The following is a 20,991-nucleotide window of genomic DNA, read 5'->3' on the forward strand; positions in this document are numbered from 1 at the left end:
AAGTATGAGGATTTGTATCCTACAGACCACCACACTGCTGCGGATCACCGCGCCACAGTGAGCACATCCACCAGCGCACAGACAGAGCGCAGCAGTCAGTCAGTCAGCGTCCTCCTGGCTCCGCCGCCGCCGCCGCTCGTTAAATTATTACTGGTTTTATTCTTTTTGTCTTCCCTGTTTACAGGGGGCGGGAGATAAACATAGCAGCCGTCCAATCAGGACCCGCAGTGTACTCACCTGACTGACCAATCAGACGCCCGTCTCTTACCCGTTGTTCGCAATGACGTCATGACGCTTGTACGTGCGTGGCTCGGTTTGTCTCCTCCATGATGGCGGGAAGCCGGAGGAGCTCAGCGGAATGAAGCCGGTTGACAGGGTACAGAAGTGGGGAGAGAGCAGTGTCTGCGGCGGGAGGGTCTCGGGGATGCGTCTCCGCCCCTGTGCGGGTGTGCTGTGATGCTGACCCCACTGCACGGTGTCCGGAGCGGAGGTGACAGCGGCGCTGCCTGACAGGTACTCGCCATAGGGGTGAATGGAGCGCCGTGCCCTATGTATCAGCATGTACCCAGACCAGTGTGCGCTCAACTGCTGTGTGCAGGGGGACAAGTCCCGGGATCATCACACATACATGTAGATATATACATGGATGTATAGAAATGTGTGTGTATAATATAAAATAATACATACATGGATGTATATATAATGTGTGTGTGTATATATAAATAATGTATGTGTGTATATATAATGTGTGTGTATATATAAAGTATGTATGTGTGTGTATATATAATGTGTGTGTATATATAATGTGTGTGTATATATAAAGTATGTATGTGTGTATATATAATGTGTGTGTATATATAATGTGTGTGTATATATAATGTGTGTGTATATATAATGTGTGTGTGTATATAATGTGTGTGTGTATATAATGTGTGTGTATATATATGTGTAGCCAAAAAACAAACAATCAGGCGGCACTGTCCTATTGTATTCTGGCTCCTCAGTGGAAATCAAGAACATATGTCCTACTAAGCCGTACTTAAGAAGACATCAGGTGCTCCTCCAAGGAAAACAGTCACTTATCCAAAATATCTTGTAAGAACGAATAATGAGGGCACTCACCCGTCTTCATTAAAATTATTCCTTTATTTGCAAAATTACATCCAGAGAACCGATGTGGCCGGGGGAGAGAGAGGGGGCCTCAGCCCGTGTGAGCAGAGGAGAACGACGACGGCCGTTTCGCGCGGTCCTGCGCTTCTACGGGTCAATTTGTGTATGGGGCCTGCAGCGGATGTAGTGTGCTGTGGTGCCACACCCCACTGCTGAAACCCTCCCACAAACCGGACCGATGCAATGAACACATATTAAAAACATACATTTAAAAACAATAGCAGTTGTTGGTAACCAGGCTTAGCGGAATATAAGTGCAAACGAGGGGTAACTTTCCATTCTGCAAAAGAAAAAACAGATAAACTTACCAAATACTACATGTCTACAAAGCCGACACATACTTCAATACAATCGACCGAGCAATACAATGCCCTCTATAGGAAGATGGACATATCAACCCTATCGTTGAAGCCAAGCGGACCCATTGCATTACTGCGCAGGATCCACCTGGCTTCACATCTCAGCAACAGGTTGTCCAGATCGCCTCCTTGGATCGGTAAAACCACCCTTTCGATTCCAGCAAAGGTAAGGCAATCTGTTCTGCCACCATGCATTTCTCTCATGTGTGTGATGAACCGTGGAACTCCTTTACCTGACGCTACAGATCTGCAATGCTCACGAAAACGAACGTACATTGGGCGAATGGTTTTACCAATGTAGAAAAATCTACAGGTACAAAATATGACATATACCACATGATCCGTCTTACATGTGATAAAATCTTTGACTACATGTGACACCGCTCCCATTCTAAGGCAGCGATCAATTAGGTGCTGTTGACAATACGCACAGTGGCCACACTTGAAATTCCCCTTAGGGGAAGCCCCCTTAAGCCAATTAGCATTAGGTTGAGTGATACGGTTTTTCACCAATTTGTCCCGTAACCTAATACTTCTCCTGTTCGCTATAATGGGCCCTCTAGCAGCCACCTCAACCAAATCTTTGTCCCTCTCCAGTAAATGCCAGTTCTTTTTTATGGCCAGCCTAATCTGCTGGTCCATACTGCTGAACTTGAAACAGAAATTAAACCTCCTATTGCACACACTAAACGAGCTTTACCATACAGTCAATTTTTAAGAGTCAGTAGGGTCAACAATACAGAGGAAGGATTTATCCGTCAGACTGGCGAGATGATGGGTCGATTTAGAGAGAGAGGTTACCCGGAGAGACTGTTGACATCAGCCCTGGATAGGGTGTATAATGAAAGAACCATACAATCTAGTGTCCAGTCATCATCCCCTCGGAGACAGAATAGCAATAGGAGGTTTAATTTCTGTTTCAAGTTCAGCAGTATGGACCAGCAGATTAGGCTGGCCATAAAAAAGAACTGGCATTTACTGGAGAGGGACAAAGATTTGGTTGAGGTGGCTGCTAGAGGGCCCATTATAGCGAACAGGAGAAGTATTAGGTTACGGGACAAATTGGTGAAAAACCGTATCACTCAACCTAATGCTAATTGGCTTAAGGGGGCTTCCCCTAAGGGGAATTTCAAGTGTGGCCACTGTGCGTATTGTCAACAGCACCTAATTGATCGCTGCCTTAGAATGGGAGCGGTGTCACATGTAGTCAAAGATTTTATCACATGTAAGACGGATCATGTGGTATATGTCATATTTTGTACCTGTAGATTTTTCTACATTGGTAAAACCATTCGCCCAATGTACGTTCGTTTTCGTGAGCATTGCAGATCTGTAGCGTCAGGTAAAGGAGTTCCACGGTTCATCACACACATGAGAGAAATGCATGGTGGCAGAACAGATTGCCTTACCTTTGCTGGAATCGAAAGGGTGGTTTTACCGATCCAAGGAGGCGATCTGGACAACCTGTTGCTGAGATGTGAAGCCAGGTGGATCCTGCGCAGTAATGCAATGGGTCCGCTTGGCTTCAACGATAGGGTTGATATGTCCATCTTCCTATAGAGGGCATTGTATTGCTCGGTCGATTGTATTGAAGTATGTGTCGGCTTTGTAGACATGTAGTATTTGGTAAGTTTATCTGTTTTTTCTTTTGCAGAATGGAAAGTTACCCCTCGTTTGCACTTATATTCCGCTAAGCCTGGTTACCAACAACTGCTATTGTTTTTAAATGTATGTTTTTAATATGTGTTCATTGCATCGGTCCGGTTTGTGGGAGGGTTTCAGCAGTGGGGTGTGGCACCACAGCACACTACATCCGCTGCAGGCCCCATACACAAATTGACCCGTAGAAGCGCAGGACCGCGCGAAACGGCCGTCGTCGTTCTCCTCTGCTCACACGGGCTGAGGCCCCCTCTCTCTCCCCCGGCCACATCGGTTCTCTGGATGTAATTTTGCAAATAAAGGAATAATTTTAATGAAGACGGGTGAGTGCCCTCATTATTCGTTCTTACAAGATATTTTGGATAAGTGACTGTTTTCCTTGGAGGAGCACCTGATGTCTTCTTAAGTACGGCTTAGTAGGACATATGTTCTTGATTTCCACTGAGGAGCCAGAATACAATAGGACAGTGCCGCCTGATTGTTTGTTTTTTGGCTACATTATTTGAGACTTTGTTCCAGAAGGCAGAGCACGTCCTTGGAGTGGACCCAGAGGTTTGAGTACGCATTTAATTATTTACAAATATGGAACAGATGGATTCTTCAGCCGCTATGCCCAGAGCAGGATTACAAGCTGGCCGGGTGGATGTGGACAATTACTTTAGAGAGTGTGAGCAGGTGGATGAGATTCGATCTTTGAGCACAAAGGCGTTGGAATATAAGATGTGTAATCTGGCTGAGAGAGAAATAAAACTCTTTTGGACTAACCAATCTTTAAAATCGTATTGTGACAGTGGGAGAGTCCCACGAGGATTAAGAGTGTGGAAACAAATCTCTCAGCATGAAGATAATGTGGGGTTCCGTAAAGAATGGGAACACATAATGTTGAAATGTTCCCAGGATTTGTTAGCCTTGGTATTAAAGACTAATCTTCAAAATTATGACATGGTAAGTGCTGAACTTGGCAAAGCACAAGAAGAATTAAAAGTAAGACTCACGGAGAATCAGTGGGCAACTTGCCATAAGAAATTAGAAAGTAGGCTGATACCGATCCAGGCTAACATTAAACAGAGAAAAAGAGACAAATACATACGTGATAAGGCTGATTTTGATACTGGTCGAATCTTTTCCTGGAACATATTACATAATGGTAATGGTAGAAATAGAAATGCCAACAATTGGAGGAAAAAATCTAATTCCAATGTTAAGAACCGGTACAAGGACTACCTTACTACAGAATCTGAATCTAGTCTCAGCGACAGTACTAGTTTAGCGGCAGGTTCCCTAGACGGTCTGTCCGGTATTGACACAGAAACAACAGCAGTGTCCACCCCTTTAGGAGAAAGATCCGAAGAGGTAGAGGCGAGAAACGGCGGAGTAGATCAACGAAGACAGCGGAAACGGAGACACGTTGCATGGACACGCAAATATTAAAGGTTCCAGCACAGGAGATGGTGTTAAATTTGACCGAACATGTATTGACATCGACCCATTTATCTTTGTTATCTAAAGGCCTGAATTATAGTATGCCAGAAACCTTTGATTTGACCGAATTTAAGATCGATTTGTTTAAATCAATAAGAAAGATTCATCTTTTTAAAAATTTTGCAAATAAAAATGTCACCAATACTGTATCTGAAGGAGAAATTCCCTGTAAAATTGGCCCTTTAGGCTTTATGGCGGGTACAGGGGCTTTGGTCGATATGAAGGAAGATGCTGAATTGTTAGTGGGATTGACAGAGGAGGTGACTGGACACGATAGTGAGGAAGTTGGAATTTCAGCACCCTTTAGTGGAGGAACTTCCTCCAAATTTATGCCGATGGTGTCTCCGGGTAATATGGTCGATCTATTTGAGGCACAAGTCATAAAAGATGTGGAAGCTGTATTATACCATAAAGCTGCCAATAACATCACGGCAGGAGAGGAAAGGGTGTTGCAGGAGATTATGTCCTGGGAGGACACCGTGGTCAGAGCGGCCGATAAGGGAGGCAAAATAGTGTTACTCCCCAAAGATTATTATATTATCGAAGCTAAAAGACAATTATCTGACAACACGGTGTATAAAATATTACCTAGGAACCCTTTACAGAAATTTAAGGTTGAATTAACATCTTATTTGAGGAAATATGTGGAGCTGGGAACGATTTCGCAGAAGAAGGCTGAGAGATTGCTACCGGGGTTCCCCACCAGACCCCACTGGTATCACATTCCGAAAATCCACAAGTCCATCCTTCACCCCCCGGGACGCCCGATCGTATCTGGGATAGGGTCGCTCACTGAGCCCCTGTCCCAGTATATTGATTGGTTGTTGCGCCCGATGTTGAAAAATATTCCGTCCTATTTAAAAGATACGAATTCTTTTCTGAAAAGTATACGGGATTTTAACTGGCAGGAAGGCTTCTCTCTTGCGTCGATAGACGTAGAGAGCTTATACACCAGGATCCCTCAGGACATAGGTGTGGATATTATCAGGACTATTTTGAATACCACCGATAAAAGTGAAAATTTTGTCAATTTCATTTGTGAAGGTTTGAATTTTGTGCTCACCCACAATTGTTTCACTTTTTTGGATAAATGGTATTTGCAGCAGGAGGGGACTGCGATGGGGACCCCGGTAGCATGCACTTTTGCGAATTTGTTCCTTGGTCTATTTGAAGAAAGATATGTGTACTCGGAGAGTAATAAGTACCTGCAACACATTAAATATTTTCGTCGGTTTGTGGACGATATTGTCCTAATTTGGGACGGTCCACAGACAGTCTTTCAAGATTTTGTGACGCATCTTAACCGAACTAATGACCTTAATATGACTTTTACGTCTGTGTTTGGGGGAGAACGTCTGGAGTTCTTAGACGTCCTTGTAGAGATAAGAGAAGGGAGTGTTTGTACTTCCCTGTATCGTAAGCCGGTGTCGGCTAATACTTTGATGCACTACAATAGTTATCACCCCGCACACACTAAACGAGCTTTACCATACAGTCAATTTTTAAGAGTCAGTAGGGTCAACAATACAGAGGAAGGATTTATCCGTCAGACTGGCGAGATGATGGGTCGATTTAGAGAGAGAGGTTACCCGGAGAGACTGTTGACATCAGCCCTGGATAGGGTGTATAATGAAAGAACCATACAATCTAGTGTCCAGTCATCATCCCCTCGGAGACAGAATAGCAATAGGAGGTTTAATTTCTGTTTCAAGTTCAGCAGTATGGACCAGCAGATTAGGCTGGCCATAAAAAAGAACTGGCATTTACTGGAGAGGGACAAAGATTTGGTTGAGGTGGCTGCTAGAGGGCCCATTATAGCGAACAGGAGAAGTATTAGGTTACGGGACAAATTGGTGAAAAACCGTATCACTCAACCTAATGCTAATTGGCTTAAGGGGGCTTCCCCTAAGGGGAATTTCAAGTGTGGCCACTGTGCGTATTGTCAACAGCACCTAATTGATCGCTGCCTTAGAATGGGAGCGGTGTCACATGTAGTCAAAGATTTTATCACATGTAAGACGGATCATGTGGTATATGTCATATTTTGTACCTGTAGATTTTTCTACATTGGTAAAACCATTCGCCCAATGTACGTTCGTTTTCGTGAGCATTGCAGATCTGTAGCGTCAGGTAAAGGAGTTCCACGGTTCATCACACACATGAGAGAAATGCATGGTGGCAGAACAGATTGCCTTACCTTTGCTGGAATCGAAAGGGTGGTTTTACCGATCCAAGGAGGCGATCTGGACAACCTGTTGCTGAGATGTGAAGCCAGGTGGATCCTGCGCAGTAATGCAATGGGTCCGCTTGGCTTCAACGATAGGGTTGATATGTCCATCTTCCTATAGAGGGCATTGTATTGCTCGGTCGATTGTATTGAAGTATGTGTCGGCTTTGTAGACATGTAGTATTTGGTAAGTTTATCTGTTTTTTCTTTTGCAGAATGGAAAGTTACCCCTCGTTTGCACTTATATTCCGCTAAGCCTGGTTACCAACAACTGCTATTGTTTTTAAATGTATGTTTTTAATATGTGTTCATTGCATCGGTCCGGTTTGTGGGAGGGTTTCAGCAGTGGGGTGTGGCACCACAGCACACTATATCCGCTGCAGGCCCCATACACAAATTGACCCGTAGAAGCGCAGGACCGCGCGAAACGGCCGTCGTCGTTCTCCTCTGCTCACACGGGCTGAGGCCCCCTCTCTCTCCCCCGGCCACATCGGTTCTCTGGATGTAATTTTGCAAATAAAGGAATAATTTTAATGAAGACGGGTGAGTGCCCTCATTATTCGTTCTTACAAGATATTTTGTATATATATGTGTGTGTATATATAATGTGTGTGTATATATAATGTGTGTGTATATATAATGTGTGTGTATATATAATGTGTGTGTATATATAATGTGTGTGTATATATAAAGTATGTATGTGTGTATATATAAAGTATGTATGTGTGTATATATAATGTGTGTGTATATATATATATATATATATATAATGTGTGTGTGTATATATAATGTGTGTGTGTATATATAATGTGTGTGTATATATAATGTGTGTGTATATATAATGTGTGTGTATATATAATGTGTGTGTATATATAAAGTATGTATGTGTGTGTATATATAATGTGTGTGTATATATAATGTGTGTGTATATATAAAGTATGTATGTGTGTATATATAATGTGTGTGTATATATAAAGTATGTATGTGTGTATATATAATGTGTGTGTGTGTGTGTATATATAATGTGTGTGTGTATATATAAAGTATGTATGTGTGTATATATAATGTGTGTGTGTGTGTGTATATATAAAGTATGTATGTGTGTATATATAATGTGTGTATCTAATATAAAATAATACATGGATGTATAGATATGGGTGTAGATATGGGTGTGTGTGTATATATAAAGTATGTGTGTATATATAATGTGTGTATACAACACATACTATATATATTTATTTTTTTGTATGTGTATCTATAATGTGTGTATACATGTTTATAATGTGTTTGTGTATATATAACACACACACACACACACACACACACACACACACACACACACACACACACACACACACACACACACACTGTATACACTCTGTGAAATGTTGCATGGAAAAATAACCACATCAAGGAACTGATGTACTGATTTTTTTTATTAGTTTTTTTTTGTCCAGATTTGTCATCAGTGCGGGGTCTGTTCATTTCAATAAATCCCAAAATTCTTCTTCCCATTAACAGTAAATAACTGTATTGTGTATTTTTGTTTCACTACAGTTGGGCCGTGATTCATCATTGTTGCTGCTTCTGCAATGTTCTGGAGTAATTTTACTTTTTTTATTTGCGCCTCATTCTGTACACATTTGCACCACTTTTAAGTTGTCTTTCTTTCAGTCTTTATTTTTTTCCATGACAGCTTTGCGTATCCATGTGTTTTAGGCTGTGTGCACACGATGCAGAATTGGTGCGGATCCGCAGCGGATTTTTCCGCACTATGATTTACAGTACAATGTAAATCAATTTGAAAAAAAAAAAGGCTGTGCTAATGGTGCGGGAAAATCCGCATGAAAACCGCTGCGGAACAAAAGAAGTAGCATGCTACATCAAAACCGCACAAAATCCGCGGCAAATCCGCACCTGCGGTTTCTGCCAGGAGATGCAGATTTTGTGCGGAAAATTCTGCACCCCAAACCGCAACGTGTGCACATAGCCTTAGGGGTCATGCACACTTCAGTGATTTTCTCGTATGAGCAAATCTGTCGTAGTTTTATCATTGTGTGTTTTTTTTTTTTTTTTTATATCAGAGTGTCATCAGAGTTTTATCAGTTTTTCCCTAATAAGAAAAAAAAAAAGTATTTCCACTTTCTCCTAACAGACCGTGAAAAACGGACTGCGCAATAATGGCATCCAAGTGCTGTCTGTTATTTATTTTCCGCTCACCCATAGAATGTGATTGGTAAGTTTGATCTGAATTTGGATCATCATCATCAGACGTGTCTACATGATTGTGAACTGACCACTCGGTCTGCGAAGAATCGTGGGCATGTGAACAGCCCTACAGAACCATCATACGATGGCTGAAAATATGGAGAGCACTCATATGGGAAAAACTGAACAGTCAATGAGCCCTTAGACCGATTCAGGCAACATTTACCAAATGTTTTTTCTTTTTGGAGCATCTCATTTCAGTCTGCCTGGAACAAGGTTTTAATTTGGTGTATTTTTATGTCTCTTTTTTAAAGAATTTCTGATTTTCGACAATTACAAATAAAAAGTCACAAGAACTAGCTAAAGACAAAAACATTGGGCCCTGCTCTGCAAAAAAAGGCATACAAGCCCTAAAGACTATAATAACTACTTGTTCTGGCATTGTAAAACATTGACAGAAGTATGTGAAATGTGGGTGTCTGAATGAGGCCTTACTGTGAAAGCGGCAGATAACGCCCAGTTGTGGGCAGCCTAGAGAGGTCCTAATTTACAGCGCCACGCCGTCATTTCAGTGGAGTTTTAAGGCCAGGGCTTCACTTCTCAAGTGTAGTGTACTGGTATCTGACATGGAAGATCGCCATACATTACAGTCCTTGACATCGTCTTTCTGTCCCCCAATATCATCTGTTGGGTGAGATTTTCACCAAAATGAAATTGATGGAATTAACAACATTTTGTGCCATAGGCGTCCTGTGTGTTCAAATAAGAAAATCTCAGTTCCATGCCACAGCGCTGCCTTTTCATCACTGACTGTGGTTGTTATGTCACCGTTGCAGCTTGAAAGAAAGGCAGTGCTAAAATTGCATTGAGTTAGTAACACTTAAACAACTAATATTGTGTTACATGCCCAAAGTGTATAAAAAACTGCACACAAGATGAGGACTTTATATGTTAGGCCATGTTCACGCGTTCAGTATTTTACATCAGTAATTGGTCCACTCCTGATTTTGGCTAAGGGTATGTGTCCACGTTCAGGATTGCATCATGATTTGGTCAGGATTTTACGTCAGTATTTGTAAGCCAAAACCAGAATTGGTGCATGTGTTTCTATTATACTTTTCCTCTAATTGTTCCACTCCTGGTTTTGGCTTACAAATACTGATGGAAAATCCTGACCAAATCCTGATGCAATCCTGAACGTGGACACATACCCTTAGAGTCAGGAAATTTATAATAGAAACACGGCACCACTTCTGCATTTATCACCCACTCCTGGTTTTGGCTTACAAACGCTGATGTAAAATACTGAACGAGTGAACGTGGCCTGCGGCAGTTTCTTCTTCCTAAAAGGGAACCTGTCACCCCCAAAATCGCAGATGAGCTAAGCCCACCGGCATCAGGGGCTTATCTACAGCATTCTGTAATGCTGTAGATAAGCCCCCGATGTATCCTGAAAGATGAGAAAGAGGTTAGATTATGCTCACCCAGGGGCGGTCCCGCTGCGGTCCGGTCCGATGGGTGTTGCGGTCCAGTCCGGGGCCTCCCATTTTCATAGGATGACGTCCTCTTCTTGTAGTCACGCTGCGGCTCCGGCGCAGGCATACTTTGCATGTCCTGTTGAGGGCAGAGCAAAGTACTGCAGTGCACAGGTGCCGGGAAAGGTCAGAGAGGCCCAGCGTCTGCGCACTGCAGTACTTTGCTCTGCCCTCAACAGGGCAGATAAAGCATGCCTGCGCCGGAGCTGCAGCGTGAAGACAAGAAGAGGACATCATCGTAAGAAGATGGGAGGCGCCGGACCGTGACACTTATCGGACCGGACCGGGACCGCCCCTTGGGTGAGTATAATCTAACCTCTTTTTCTCATCTTTCAGGATACATCGGGGGCTTATCTACAGCATTATAGAATGAGGTAGATAAGCCCCTGATGCCGGTGGGCTTAGCTCACCTTCGATTTTGGGGGTGACAGGTTCCCTTTAAACCTTTTTGTAAAAATGGAAGCTGCTGTTAATATACGGTATTTTTCACATTGTATAACTTCTAAACACTTCATAATTGATGCGAAGATGCAAAAAAAATGTCTAAGGGTATGTGCACACGTTGCGGATTTGCTGCGTTTTTTGAGATGCAGAAACGCTGCAGATCCGCAATTGATTTACAGTACAATGTAAATCAATGAGAAAAAAAAAATGCTGTGCACACTTTGTGGAAAATCTGCTGCGGAAACGCTGCGGTTTAAAAGAAGTAGCATGTCACTTCTTTTTTTGTGAATCTGCAGCTTTTTTGTACCCACTCCATTATAGAAAATCGCAGGGGTAAAAACCGCAGCAAAAACGCACAAAAAAACGATGCGGAACCGCACAAAAAAACGCAGGTGCATTTTCTGCCAGGAGAGACAGAATCCGCACCAGAAATTCCTAAGCCTAATCCGCAATGTGTGCACATAGCCTAATACAATGAAATTGGGGCATAGTATGTTCCCAACTTTTTTCAGTGCAATCTGTCATTTGTGGACATTTTGCTTTCTGGGTCTGGATCTTCTGGATGAGTCTGATTTGATATTGCCTTTGGGTGCCATCACACACGCAGTGACTAAATACCGTTCAGGCGGGTGCCTGTGTATATAAATGTAGCAGCCAAGTAATTCATTTTATAAATGGTAAACCGCATATATCTGCACAATCAATTTTATAAATGTCTTTTGTTTTAGAACATCAACAACCAATGTTTGCTACAGAATCTACTTTTCCATTTTACAGGCTCTTAAGATTTTCCCAAGATTCTTGCTTCTTGTCGAAGTGAAGACTTGACAATGGCATACAGTGACAGTAGAGGTAGGAATAGATTATTTTCCTGGAGTACCATGATCATCAGAGCACTGTGAAGATGTAGTCGTTCTAACATGTACGTGTCCCCATTGCTGGAGTTCGGTAGTTTCTTTTACCTCCATTGTCCAGATTTTGCATAAGCGCAGAAGGAGACGAGAGTCAGGAATAATGAGCACCATTTTGTCTCCAGTATTAAGAGGATACTAGAGCTGTATCAGTCACAGATGTGTTCCCCGTATACAGGGAGGCACCACACTGGCTTGTTTATAAAGGGTATTTCCATTGCCCAGCGTCAGTGCTGTGCCTCCATCCACATTTCCCATTTACTGCAGCATGACCCCACTTACAAAGAATGACTCTTTAAAGGGGCTTTTTCTTAGAAGGTTCCTGTTGACATGTCGGTGTAAGTTGGTAAAGAGTTCACATGAAATATTAAACACAGTTATGACTAAGAAGATAGGTGAACTCCCTTGTATTAAAGTGTTTTATTTTTCTGCGTTGATGACTTTTAGATAGTTTAGATCTAGAACGTGGGATCGATGATGTGGGCTTAGCTGCCGGTAGGAGCCAGCGTGAGAAAAAACGTTCATATAAAGATCTACTCCGAGAGGAAGAAGAGATGGCAGTGCAAGTGCGCAAATCTTCAAAGAAGAAATCGAAGGTGAGAAGATCCATTGTCCTGCTTCCTTCTGGACAAGATCTAAGGCTACATACAATGTCTTTTCCTGGCTGGTTCGCTTTGTAACCTGTCAGAAGAAGTGTTAAATGCTCAAAGGAATGAACATATGCATTTATATGTAACAACCACTCCCCGTTCATATGTTCAGTGCTTTCAGTTTCTCTTAACCACATCAGCTTTCCAAAGAAGCCAAGCAGTTAAAGAAGTGACCGGACCGTCCTCCCTGCGGCCTCCACTAGTTCATGCAATTCGTGTAAAAAAAAAAAAAATGGCGGCAAAGATGTTACAAACACTGATCGATCTGGCATATGGTAAATTTTGGAAAAGTGTCTGTGGCAACATTGTATTTTTTCACAGACACAAGTTATATACTTAGATCCCTACGTGTGCATAATGGTAATATATAGCAGCCCCAATGTTATAAAGATATGAGACAAGTCCCGAGTAATGCATATTATTATACATCACTGGGGAGTATAGCCCATAACACTATACCATTGGGACCCCCTGCATATATATTGCTGAGGATTATAGCCCATAATGCTATACCATTGGGACCCCCTAGTGATCCCGAGAGCTGACTGGTGCAGCGTTTAAGCACTTCTGTTTTATTCGTTGTCTGTGTGTTTTACTCTGCTTTTTCCACAGTTTCATAGACCATGAATAGCATGACCTCTGAAAATCCCAGTTTTCGGGACCATTGAGAGTTCATTATTCTGTGGCTAGACAATAACATTCAGTAGTAGGCAAACCAATGTCATATGTTATAAAGCAAGAAAAACAGACAAAAACCACGTATTCACTTCTACCAGCAATCCCGTGCTGATGCTACCGCAGTCCGTGCAGTCTTGGTTTGCACAGCCAGCTTTTGTTGCATACCCCCTGTAACATGACTTTCTTCTTGAGCCGGATATATACATTAGCTAATTCAGTTAGTGATTCTAATTTTAGGACGCAGAATTATTGGTTGTGGGATCTGAGCCCCATAAGAAGAAAAGTAAGCATTCCTTGGATGACGCTTATTACCCAGGTATTCTCACCATTCAGCTTTTTAACAAGCTGCCTTTGCATCTGTGATGTACCCATGTGACCAGTTTGCATGTTATTCCGCAGGACCTTGTTTGTTCTTTTTCTCTAAATCTTTTCTATGAATGGTTTTATTTTTTCCTTTCTTTCAGTATTATGAATTATAACCTTCATTTGCATTTTCTCCCTGCAATACTTCATTTTTGGCTAGCCCAGCTTAGTAATATCTCACCCTCCAATTTAGAATTATCTTCATCTGACCTGAAGAAGAAAAAGAAACTTCTCTCCAGCTCCTCATCCCCGACCTCTGATACAGCCATGGACTTGCTGAATTCCATTTCCCCTCCATTAATTGCCACAAGCAAATCATCATCTAAGAAAACTGAGAAACCACTGGCAGGACCTCTACATTTCCAGTCCCCTATACCAGTGCCCCGCAAGGAGCATCGGAAAAAAGAAGAAACCGCTGAGGACCTTTCACAGAAACCTAAAAAACCTAAACCTCTAACACTTCGGGAACCAGATGGCTTAAGGATGAAACTTATTCTTTCTCCTCAGGAGAAAACAAGTGAGCGCATGTTCCCACCACAAGAAAGTCCAGTTCTTGGCGATAGCACATCTCCCAAGAAGAGCAGCAAAAAATCCTCCAGGGATGAAACGGAGAGAAGTAGCCATAAGAAACACCGTAAGGAAAGTCACGCACGTCGGCCTAGTGGAACACCAGATTCAGGTTCATCGTCTGGAAGGGAGCTTGAGGCCGCAGAGTTGATGATTGATGATTCATTACGGGAAATGAAGAAGAAAAAGAAATCGAAAAAAAGCAAGAAGAAAAAGGACAAACACAAAGAGGAAAGGCACAAGAAACACAGTAAAAGCAAGAGAGAGCATGGGATGGAGAGCAACCCAGCACTAGGTCCTCCTCCTTTACTTCCTTCACCGCCGGCCTCCATCACTGCAACATCTTCACCGCCAACTGCACAGTTACCCCAATTACCTGCACAACCACTGGTGCCGACACTGATGACATCCACCGTTGTCCCCCATCTTGAAAGCACATCGGATAAGAAAAAGAAAAAAGAAGAGGCAGAAAAGGTAAGAAAAAATTACATTGTGAAAATGGCAGTAGACACGAGTGATTGTTGTCTATAAACCATTTTGTCATCCACTGAGCTGGCACAGTGTATAGGTTGGAAATTTCCCGAGCAATAGATTGTACAGTATATAACATTGCTATTCTTATTGTAATAATCTGCACACACCTCTTATGCTTCATGCTATTTTCTTTGCTTTTGATTTTTGGATCGTCTTAAGTTTACACGTTAGTGTTGAAGGGGATTTTGAATATTTTTTCTTTAAAATGGCTAAATTTAACCCTGATTTTTATCTTTCTGAACCCCTGCTGCTCTTGTTTTGAGTTTGCCTGGTTCCCTCCCGGTCTCTACTTCCTGCTGCAACAATTAGCGTATGTCCCCACACGGAGAGCATATGACCAGCTGCAGTGTTAAGGTACCGTCACATTAAGCGACGCTGCAGCGATAGCGACAGCGATGCCGATCGCTGCAGCGTCGCTGTTTGGTCGCTGGAGAGCTGTCACACAGACCGCTCTCCAGCGACCAACGATGCCGAGGTCCCCGGGTAACCAGGGTAAGCATCGGGTTGCTAAGCGCAAGGCCGCGCTTAGTTACCCGATGTTTACCCTGGTTACCAGCGTAAAAGTTAAAAAAACAAACAGCACATACTCACCAGCGCGTCCTCCAGCCTCTGCTTCCTGACACTGACTGAGCTCCGGCCCTAACAACACAGCGGTGACGTCACCGCTGTGCTTTCACTTTCAGTTTAGGGCCGGCGCTCAGTCAGTGTCAGGAAGCAGAGGCTGGGGGACGCGCTGGTGAGTATGTGCTGTTTGTTTTTTTAACTTTTACGCTGGTAACTAGGGTAAACATCGGGTTACTAAGCGCGGCCCTGCGCTTAGTAACCCGATGTTTACCCTGGTTACCAGTGTAAAATATCGCTGGTATCCTTGCTTTTGCTGTCAAACACGGCGATACACGGCGACCTAGCGACCAAATATAGTGCAGACCTTCTAGCAGCGACCAGCAATTTCACAGCGGGATCCAGATCGCTGCTGCGTGTCAAATACAGCGATATCGCTATCCAGGTCGCTGCAACGTCACGGATCGCTGGCGATATCGCCTAGTGTGACGGTACCTTTAGACTGGTCACTGTTGTGGCCACTGATTGACTGAGTGGTCATCTTCTGTGTGTAGACCATTGGGGGACCAGGAAGCAATGGAAAGTGACCAACGGGATCAATGAGAAGAGTACCACTGTTTTTTTGTTGTTTTTTTTGGTGTGGAGGAAGTGGTTATTTCATTTTGACCACTTTGGTTATTTTTTCTTAAAAAAACAAACTGCCTTTTTAAGGGGCGTATGCAATTTTAAAATGGTTCCACTCTTCTTTTGATTTTCATAACTCCTGGATTTTTTTGTTGTTGTGTATTCACAGCCTAAGAAGAAAAATATGTCTGCATATCAAGTTTTCTCTAAAGAATATAGAGGCAGCATCATTGCAGAGCATCCAGGAATAGGTAAGAGGTGCATAGAAACAATGCAAGTAATAGTTGTTGTTTTTATTCTCAAAATAAGAGTTTTGGGAAAAAAAATCAAGAGGAAAGTGAAAGCGAGGTGCAGATTTCACATGCAGATTTTTATTGTGGTTCTCGCCCTGTTCAAAGCTTAGTAAATGGAGCAGGGAGAAATCCGCAACAAAATCTGCATGTGTGATTTGTGGATTTTCTTACAGATTTAGTTGTGGATTTGTAATCAAATCTGCTGTAGAGATTTTTCTCAACATGTGAACATAGCTTACGAGTGCCCTGGTGCCAATCACATTCATCTTGCTCTTTCCTCTGTGACCAGATTTTGTTTTTGGTGGGTAGATTCAGTAGTGGGAACATTGGCTATTCTAAGCTGGCTCTAATAGAAGCCATGATGTGAAGAGATTCGTCTGGAGACTGATTTTTGTACATTTATTATATGAATCAAATAAAATACTACTCAATATTTCTGTTCTTTTTCACTCATTCTTAGATTTTGGAGAACTTAGCAAAAAATTAGGTGAAGTGTGGAAACAGCTACCAGAAAAAGACAAACTTGTAAGTCCAAGAGATAAATCGTGCATCTTTTGTTTTTTGTATACCATCTATACTTGGATTTTTCCTTGTATGCAGGCTCACTGCAAAAATATTTAGAAACCCCTGCCCCCACCCCCTAAAAAAAGGGGAGAGAGGCACAACATGCTGAGTACTTGAAATAGTTATGTTATAAAGCCCCTCTAAATACAGGCTGTATCTGGTAGCCGTTGTTTCCCAGTTCTAATTCTATATATGCCGGACTGTTTCTCTTCCTATATGGACTACAGGTCTGGAAGCAGAAAGCTCAGTATCTCCAGCACAAGCAGAACAAAGCCGAAGCCACAACCGTAAAGCGGAAGTCAAGTCCTTCGGAATCTTCTTCAAGGAATAAAGGTCACGGAATATCCGCTACATTCCCTATTTGTCAGCCTGGCTTTATTTTATAGTGTGCACACTTTTTTTTTTTCTTCTATGTTTCGTTCCTTATATTTTAGGATCCTCTTCAGAGCGATCATCACCACACAAAAAGTCCTCAAGCAGTCTTGTATCCTTCTCTTCTTCTCCTGCAAAGGTCCCTGATACTGAGCCCATTGACTTAGCAGCCCATCTGCAGCTTTTGGGGGAGTCTTTAAGCCTCATAGGACACAGACTTCAAGAAACCGAGGTAATGCTTTCCGGAAGTTACATCACATTTCACAAATCTTGGGTAACAATTCGATATTGAAAAACGATGACTGCTATTGTTTATTCCTATGCTGGAAGTAGGAAGAATGGATATGTGAAATATTTTCTGATATAGGAGTAAACATTTTTAAAGGGGTTGTCCACTACTCGACAACCTATGCTTAATTCAGTCACCCCTGGGAATTTAACCAGTGTAGACTCACTTCCCCCAACAATGTTGGTACTGCTGTTCCCGGTGCTGCTGTTTGTCAGTAGCTGCAGCAGTCATGCGACACATCACTCAGTGGAAACTGATTGGCTGCAGCTAAACAGCCACAGATTGGCTGCAGCAGTCAAGTAACACCACAATGTCATGTGAACCACCAGGAACAACCACATCAATTTTGCTGGAATAGTTCTGCTGCGGCAGGTGCGTATCCATTATTTTATTTTTTTTGTGTTGCACAGAGTTGATTATGGACAACGCTTTTAGATCTATTTCTTCTTTTGGTTTATTTTATTTTTCTCTTTAGGGCATGGTTGCAGTGTCTGGCAGTTTATCTGTTCTGTTAGACTCCATTCTTTGTGCTATGAGCCCTTTGGTGTGCCTCACTAGCCATGTTCCTGAGCTTAATGGCTGCCCGAAGCAGGTTTTGGTAAGTTAAGTTTAGTTACAGTTTTTTCATATTTCTCTGATTTTTTTCCATTCACCTTTCCCTCCTTTTCTTCCAAGAGCCATAAAGCCATATCTTTTTTTTTTTTTTTTTTTCCAGCGACCTAGCCATACAGTGATTTAATGTTTGCAGGACGAGTTGTACTTTTCAACAACATCGGCCATTTTATCATGCAGTGAAATAGGAAGCTGAAAAAAAATTTCTAAGTGCAGCAAAATTGCAAAAAAAATAAGGTGCAATTCAGCTTTTGTTTTTTGGATCCGTTATACAGTAAAAATGACCTGAGAAGAGTCTCCCGGTTAGTGTGAGTGTGGTGATACCAAGCCTAACAAACAAGCAATCCCCACATGTGTTGCGGCTGTCGATCAGCTGTGAGACATGCAGCCTCGGGGACGGGACTTGAACATATTTTTCGAGCACGCCGAAATCACTCAATTAGCACTCGATCATGCTCAGATAACACCTTATTCGAGCACGTTCACCCATCGCTAGAGATATAATAATCTTTATTTTTATATAGCGCTAACATATTCCGCAGCGCTTTACAGTTTGCACACATTGTCATCTCTGTCCCCAATGGGGCTCACAATCTAAATTCCCTATCAGTATGTCTTTGGAATGTGGGAGGAAACCGGAGAACCCGGAGGAAACCCACGCAGACACGGAGAGAACATACAAACTCCTTGCAGATGTTGTCCAGGGTGGGGCTTGAACCCAGGACTCCAGCGCTGCAAGGCTGCTGTGCTAACCACTGAGCCATTATGTTTTGCGGTTTTTATTTTGTATTGCAGCAGCTGAAGAAACTTGCAGTTCTGGTGTTTAGATTTTTTTTTCTCATTACAGCATTTACCAAACAGGTTAAGATCTTTATGGACATGGAGATGATAGATGTGTTGTTTTTTTTTATGGGGGAGGAGAAAAAGGGTGATTCAAACTTTTTTTTTGGAACAACTTTTTTATTTTACTGTAGTTTGTAGTCCCTTTCGGTGGCAGAAACCTGCGATCCTCCAATTGCTTGAACCATACACTGCAATACCACAGTACTTAACTGCTGTGTTTAGCAAAAATCACGGTTTCCTATAAATGTTCTTGGTGTCTTGCATGTCATTATATAGAAACTGCTTGTATTCAATGCTTACAGTTTATTTTCTCTCATTTCTGCAGTCCAACACGTTGGATAACATTGCCTATGTGATGCCTGGCTTGTGACAGCGGAAGTGAAACATGTGACGTCTGGAGCCACAAGTGTTTTATATATGTACATGCTGTATTATATGTATACAAAGTCTAAACTATTTTATATTCCTTTGTACTTTTATCGTGTTTTTTAAAGGAAATGGCAGCGTTCCAAGGGGAAAAAAAAAAAAAAAGTTTGCTCCATGAAACCAACTCTCTAAATATGAGCTGTAAAATCATTCATTGTATTACAGGATGGGTGGTTGGACTGCACTTTTCTTTTTAGATTAAGCACAAGCATTTGCTCCTCTGTATATTTGGTGGGTACATGACATTGTCCTACATGTTAATGCCTCGGTCAGCAGTACAATTCTGCTGCAGTTCTCCCGTAAAGCATGCAATAGCTGCGGTAGAACAGCACTGTGTGAACTAGATCTTTATAGGAGGTATTTAATTGAAAAACATATTTTTTAAACTTGTTCACTGGATAGGTGATGAATATTAGATAGTGCAAGTGCTGGAACTGATTGCTAGAATGTGGGACCCCTGTGTACACAGAATCTTATAGACAGCGCTCCTTCATCTTTTTTCACACATCTGTGTTTTGCGGTCTGATTACAGATCATGATGCACGGACCTGTCACCGGCAGTTAATCATGATAATTGGTGGAGTAGCTTGTAGTTTGGTAAACAGTGTACTTAAGATCAGATCATGGCAATGCAACTGAATGACATTGTAAGGACAGATACATTTTTATGCTGTGCAGCAGTGATCAGGATGTACACGTTATGATGATTTTAGAGCAATTGTCATGGAGTGGGGTACATGGTTTTTAATATTAAATTGAGAAGCTGCTAATTGCACAGCATGCATGGGCTCTTTGCTTAGCAGGGCTCTAATCTGACCAAGATGAACCTCTGCAACCATGCTCTGTGTTTGAAAGGGTTTCCTCCCACTCTCCAAAAAAACATACTGGTAGGAAATGTAAGACGTGTACAGGACAGCTGTGCATGAGGCCGGAGCATTGCTTAATTTTTGGATATTGACACAAGGCACCGTCATGGGCTTATACCTTTGGCCTGTAAGACTATGTCAGGGGTGTAAGTTAGTCCGGGCAACATAAATAATTACATCAAACTGTGAAGTAAATATGACCACTGAGCTTCCTTATAATGGCTTTACATACATAGGAACATGTATATAGCAAGTTCTAAAAAAAAAAAAAAAAAAATGTATCTGATCCGGGCATACTCACCTGTCTTATCTGCGCAACTGCCCACTGAGCGGTACAGTTGTCGAGGAAAACACACTAAACTTGGTGAGTATAGTGCAAGTGACCAAAGTCCTAATAATGTACATGAATGATGTTCACCAGATAGATTGGGAGTACCCTAAACTCCATATAGCTGCAGCTCCAATGGTTGGACCTACATGGATAGACGTTAATGGCATTTTCTGTCGATGAGCTGAGAATTCCCCTTTGCCCACAACTCATGATTAGTGTTGAGCATTCCGATACCTAAGGGATGATGTTGTGGAAGAGGTGGAGGATGAGGAGTCACCAATTCCATCAGCTTCTGGACAGTCAGCGCTACGTGGTTCCTCACCAAGGCCTAGGCAGGGGACACTTTGTGAGGAGGATGAGGAGTCAATGGAGGAGGAAGACATCGGTCCAGAGGAGGGCGTTACACAATTCTCCAGTAGTCAG

The 20,991-nt window shown here is 42.3% G+C and overlaps 1 protein-coding gene across 4 annotated transcripts; it reads left to right on the forward strand.

Moving 5' to 3' along the window:
• Positions 1-244: 244 nt before the first annotated feature.
• On the forward strand, positions 245-19,411 carry HMGXB4 (HMG-box containing 4). Of its 4 annotated transcripts, none has more exons than XM_077277731.1 (11): positions 245-513; positions 11,862-11,936; positions 12,443-12,591; positions 13,561-13,639; positions 13,880-14,727; positions 16,142-16,223; positions 16,726-16,790; positions 17,057-17,162; positions 17,264-17,433; positions 17,966-18,088; positions 19,271-19,411. In XM_077277731.1, the coding sequence occupies exons 2-11, from the start codon at positions 11,915-11,917 to the stop codon at positions 19,313-19,315; spliced, it is 1,689 nt and encodes a 562-aa protein (XP_077133846.1). In that variant the 5' UTR covers positions 245-513; positions 11,862-11,914; the 3' UTR covers positions 19,316-19,411. The 4 variants fall into 4 exon arrangements, with proteins under 4 accessions (XP_077133846.1, XP_077133849.1, XP_077133848.1 ...); XM_077277734.1 differs by having other exon boundaries at positions 17,276-17,433; XM_077277733.1 differs by lacking the exon at positions 245-513 and adding an exon at positions 8,447-8,499.
• The last annotated feature ends 1,580 nt before the right edge of the window (positions 19,412-20,991 follow it).

The sequence above is a fragment of the Ranitomeya variabilis genome, chromosome 8 (assembly GCF_051348905.1).
Source record: "Ranitomeya variabilis isolate aRanVar5 chromosome 8, aRanVar5.hap1, whole genome shotgun sequence".
In the NCBI taxonomy this organism is placed as follows: Eukaryota; Metazoa; Chordata; class Amphibia; order Anura; family Dendrobatidae; genus Ranitomeya; species Ranitomeya variabilis.

Excerpts from the sequence above, each read along its gene's own strand:
- HMGXB4 (XM_077277731.1), top strand. The coding sequence starts at position 11,915 with ATGGCATACAGTGACAGTAGAG. Across the intron at positions 13,640-13,879 it reads GGATGACGCTTATTACCCAG|AATTATCTTCATCTGACCTG; the intron begins GTATTCTCACCA and ends CCTCCAATTTAG. Across the intron at positions 17,163-17,263 it reads ATCTTCTTCAAGGAATAAAG|GATCCTCTTCAGAGCGATCA; the intron begins GTCACGGAATAT and ends CTTATATTTTAG.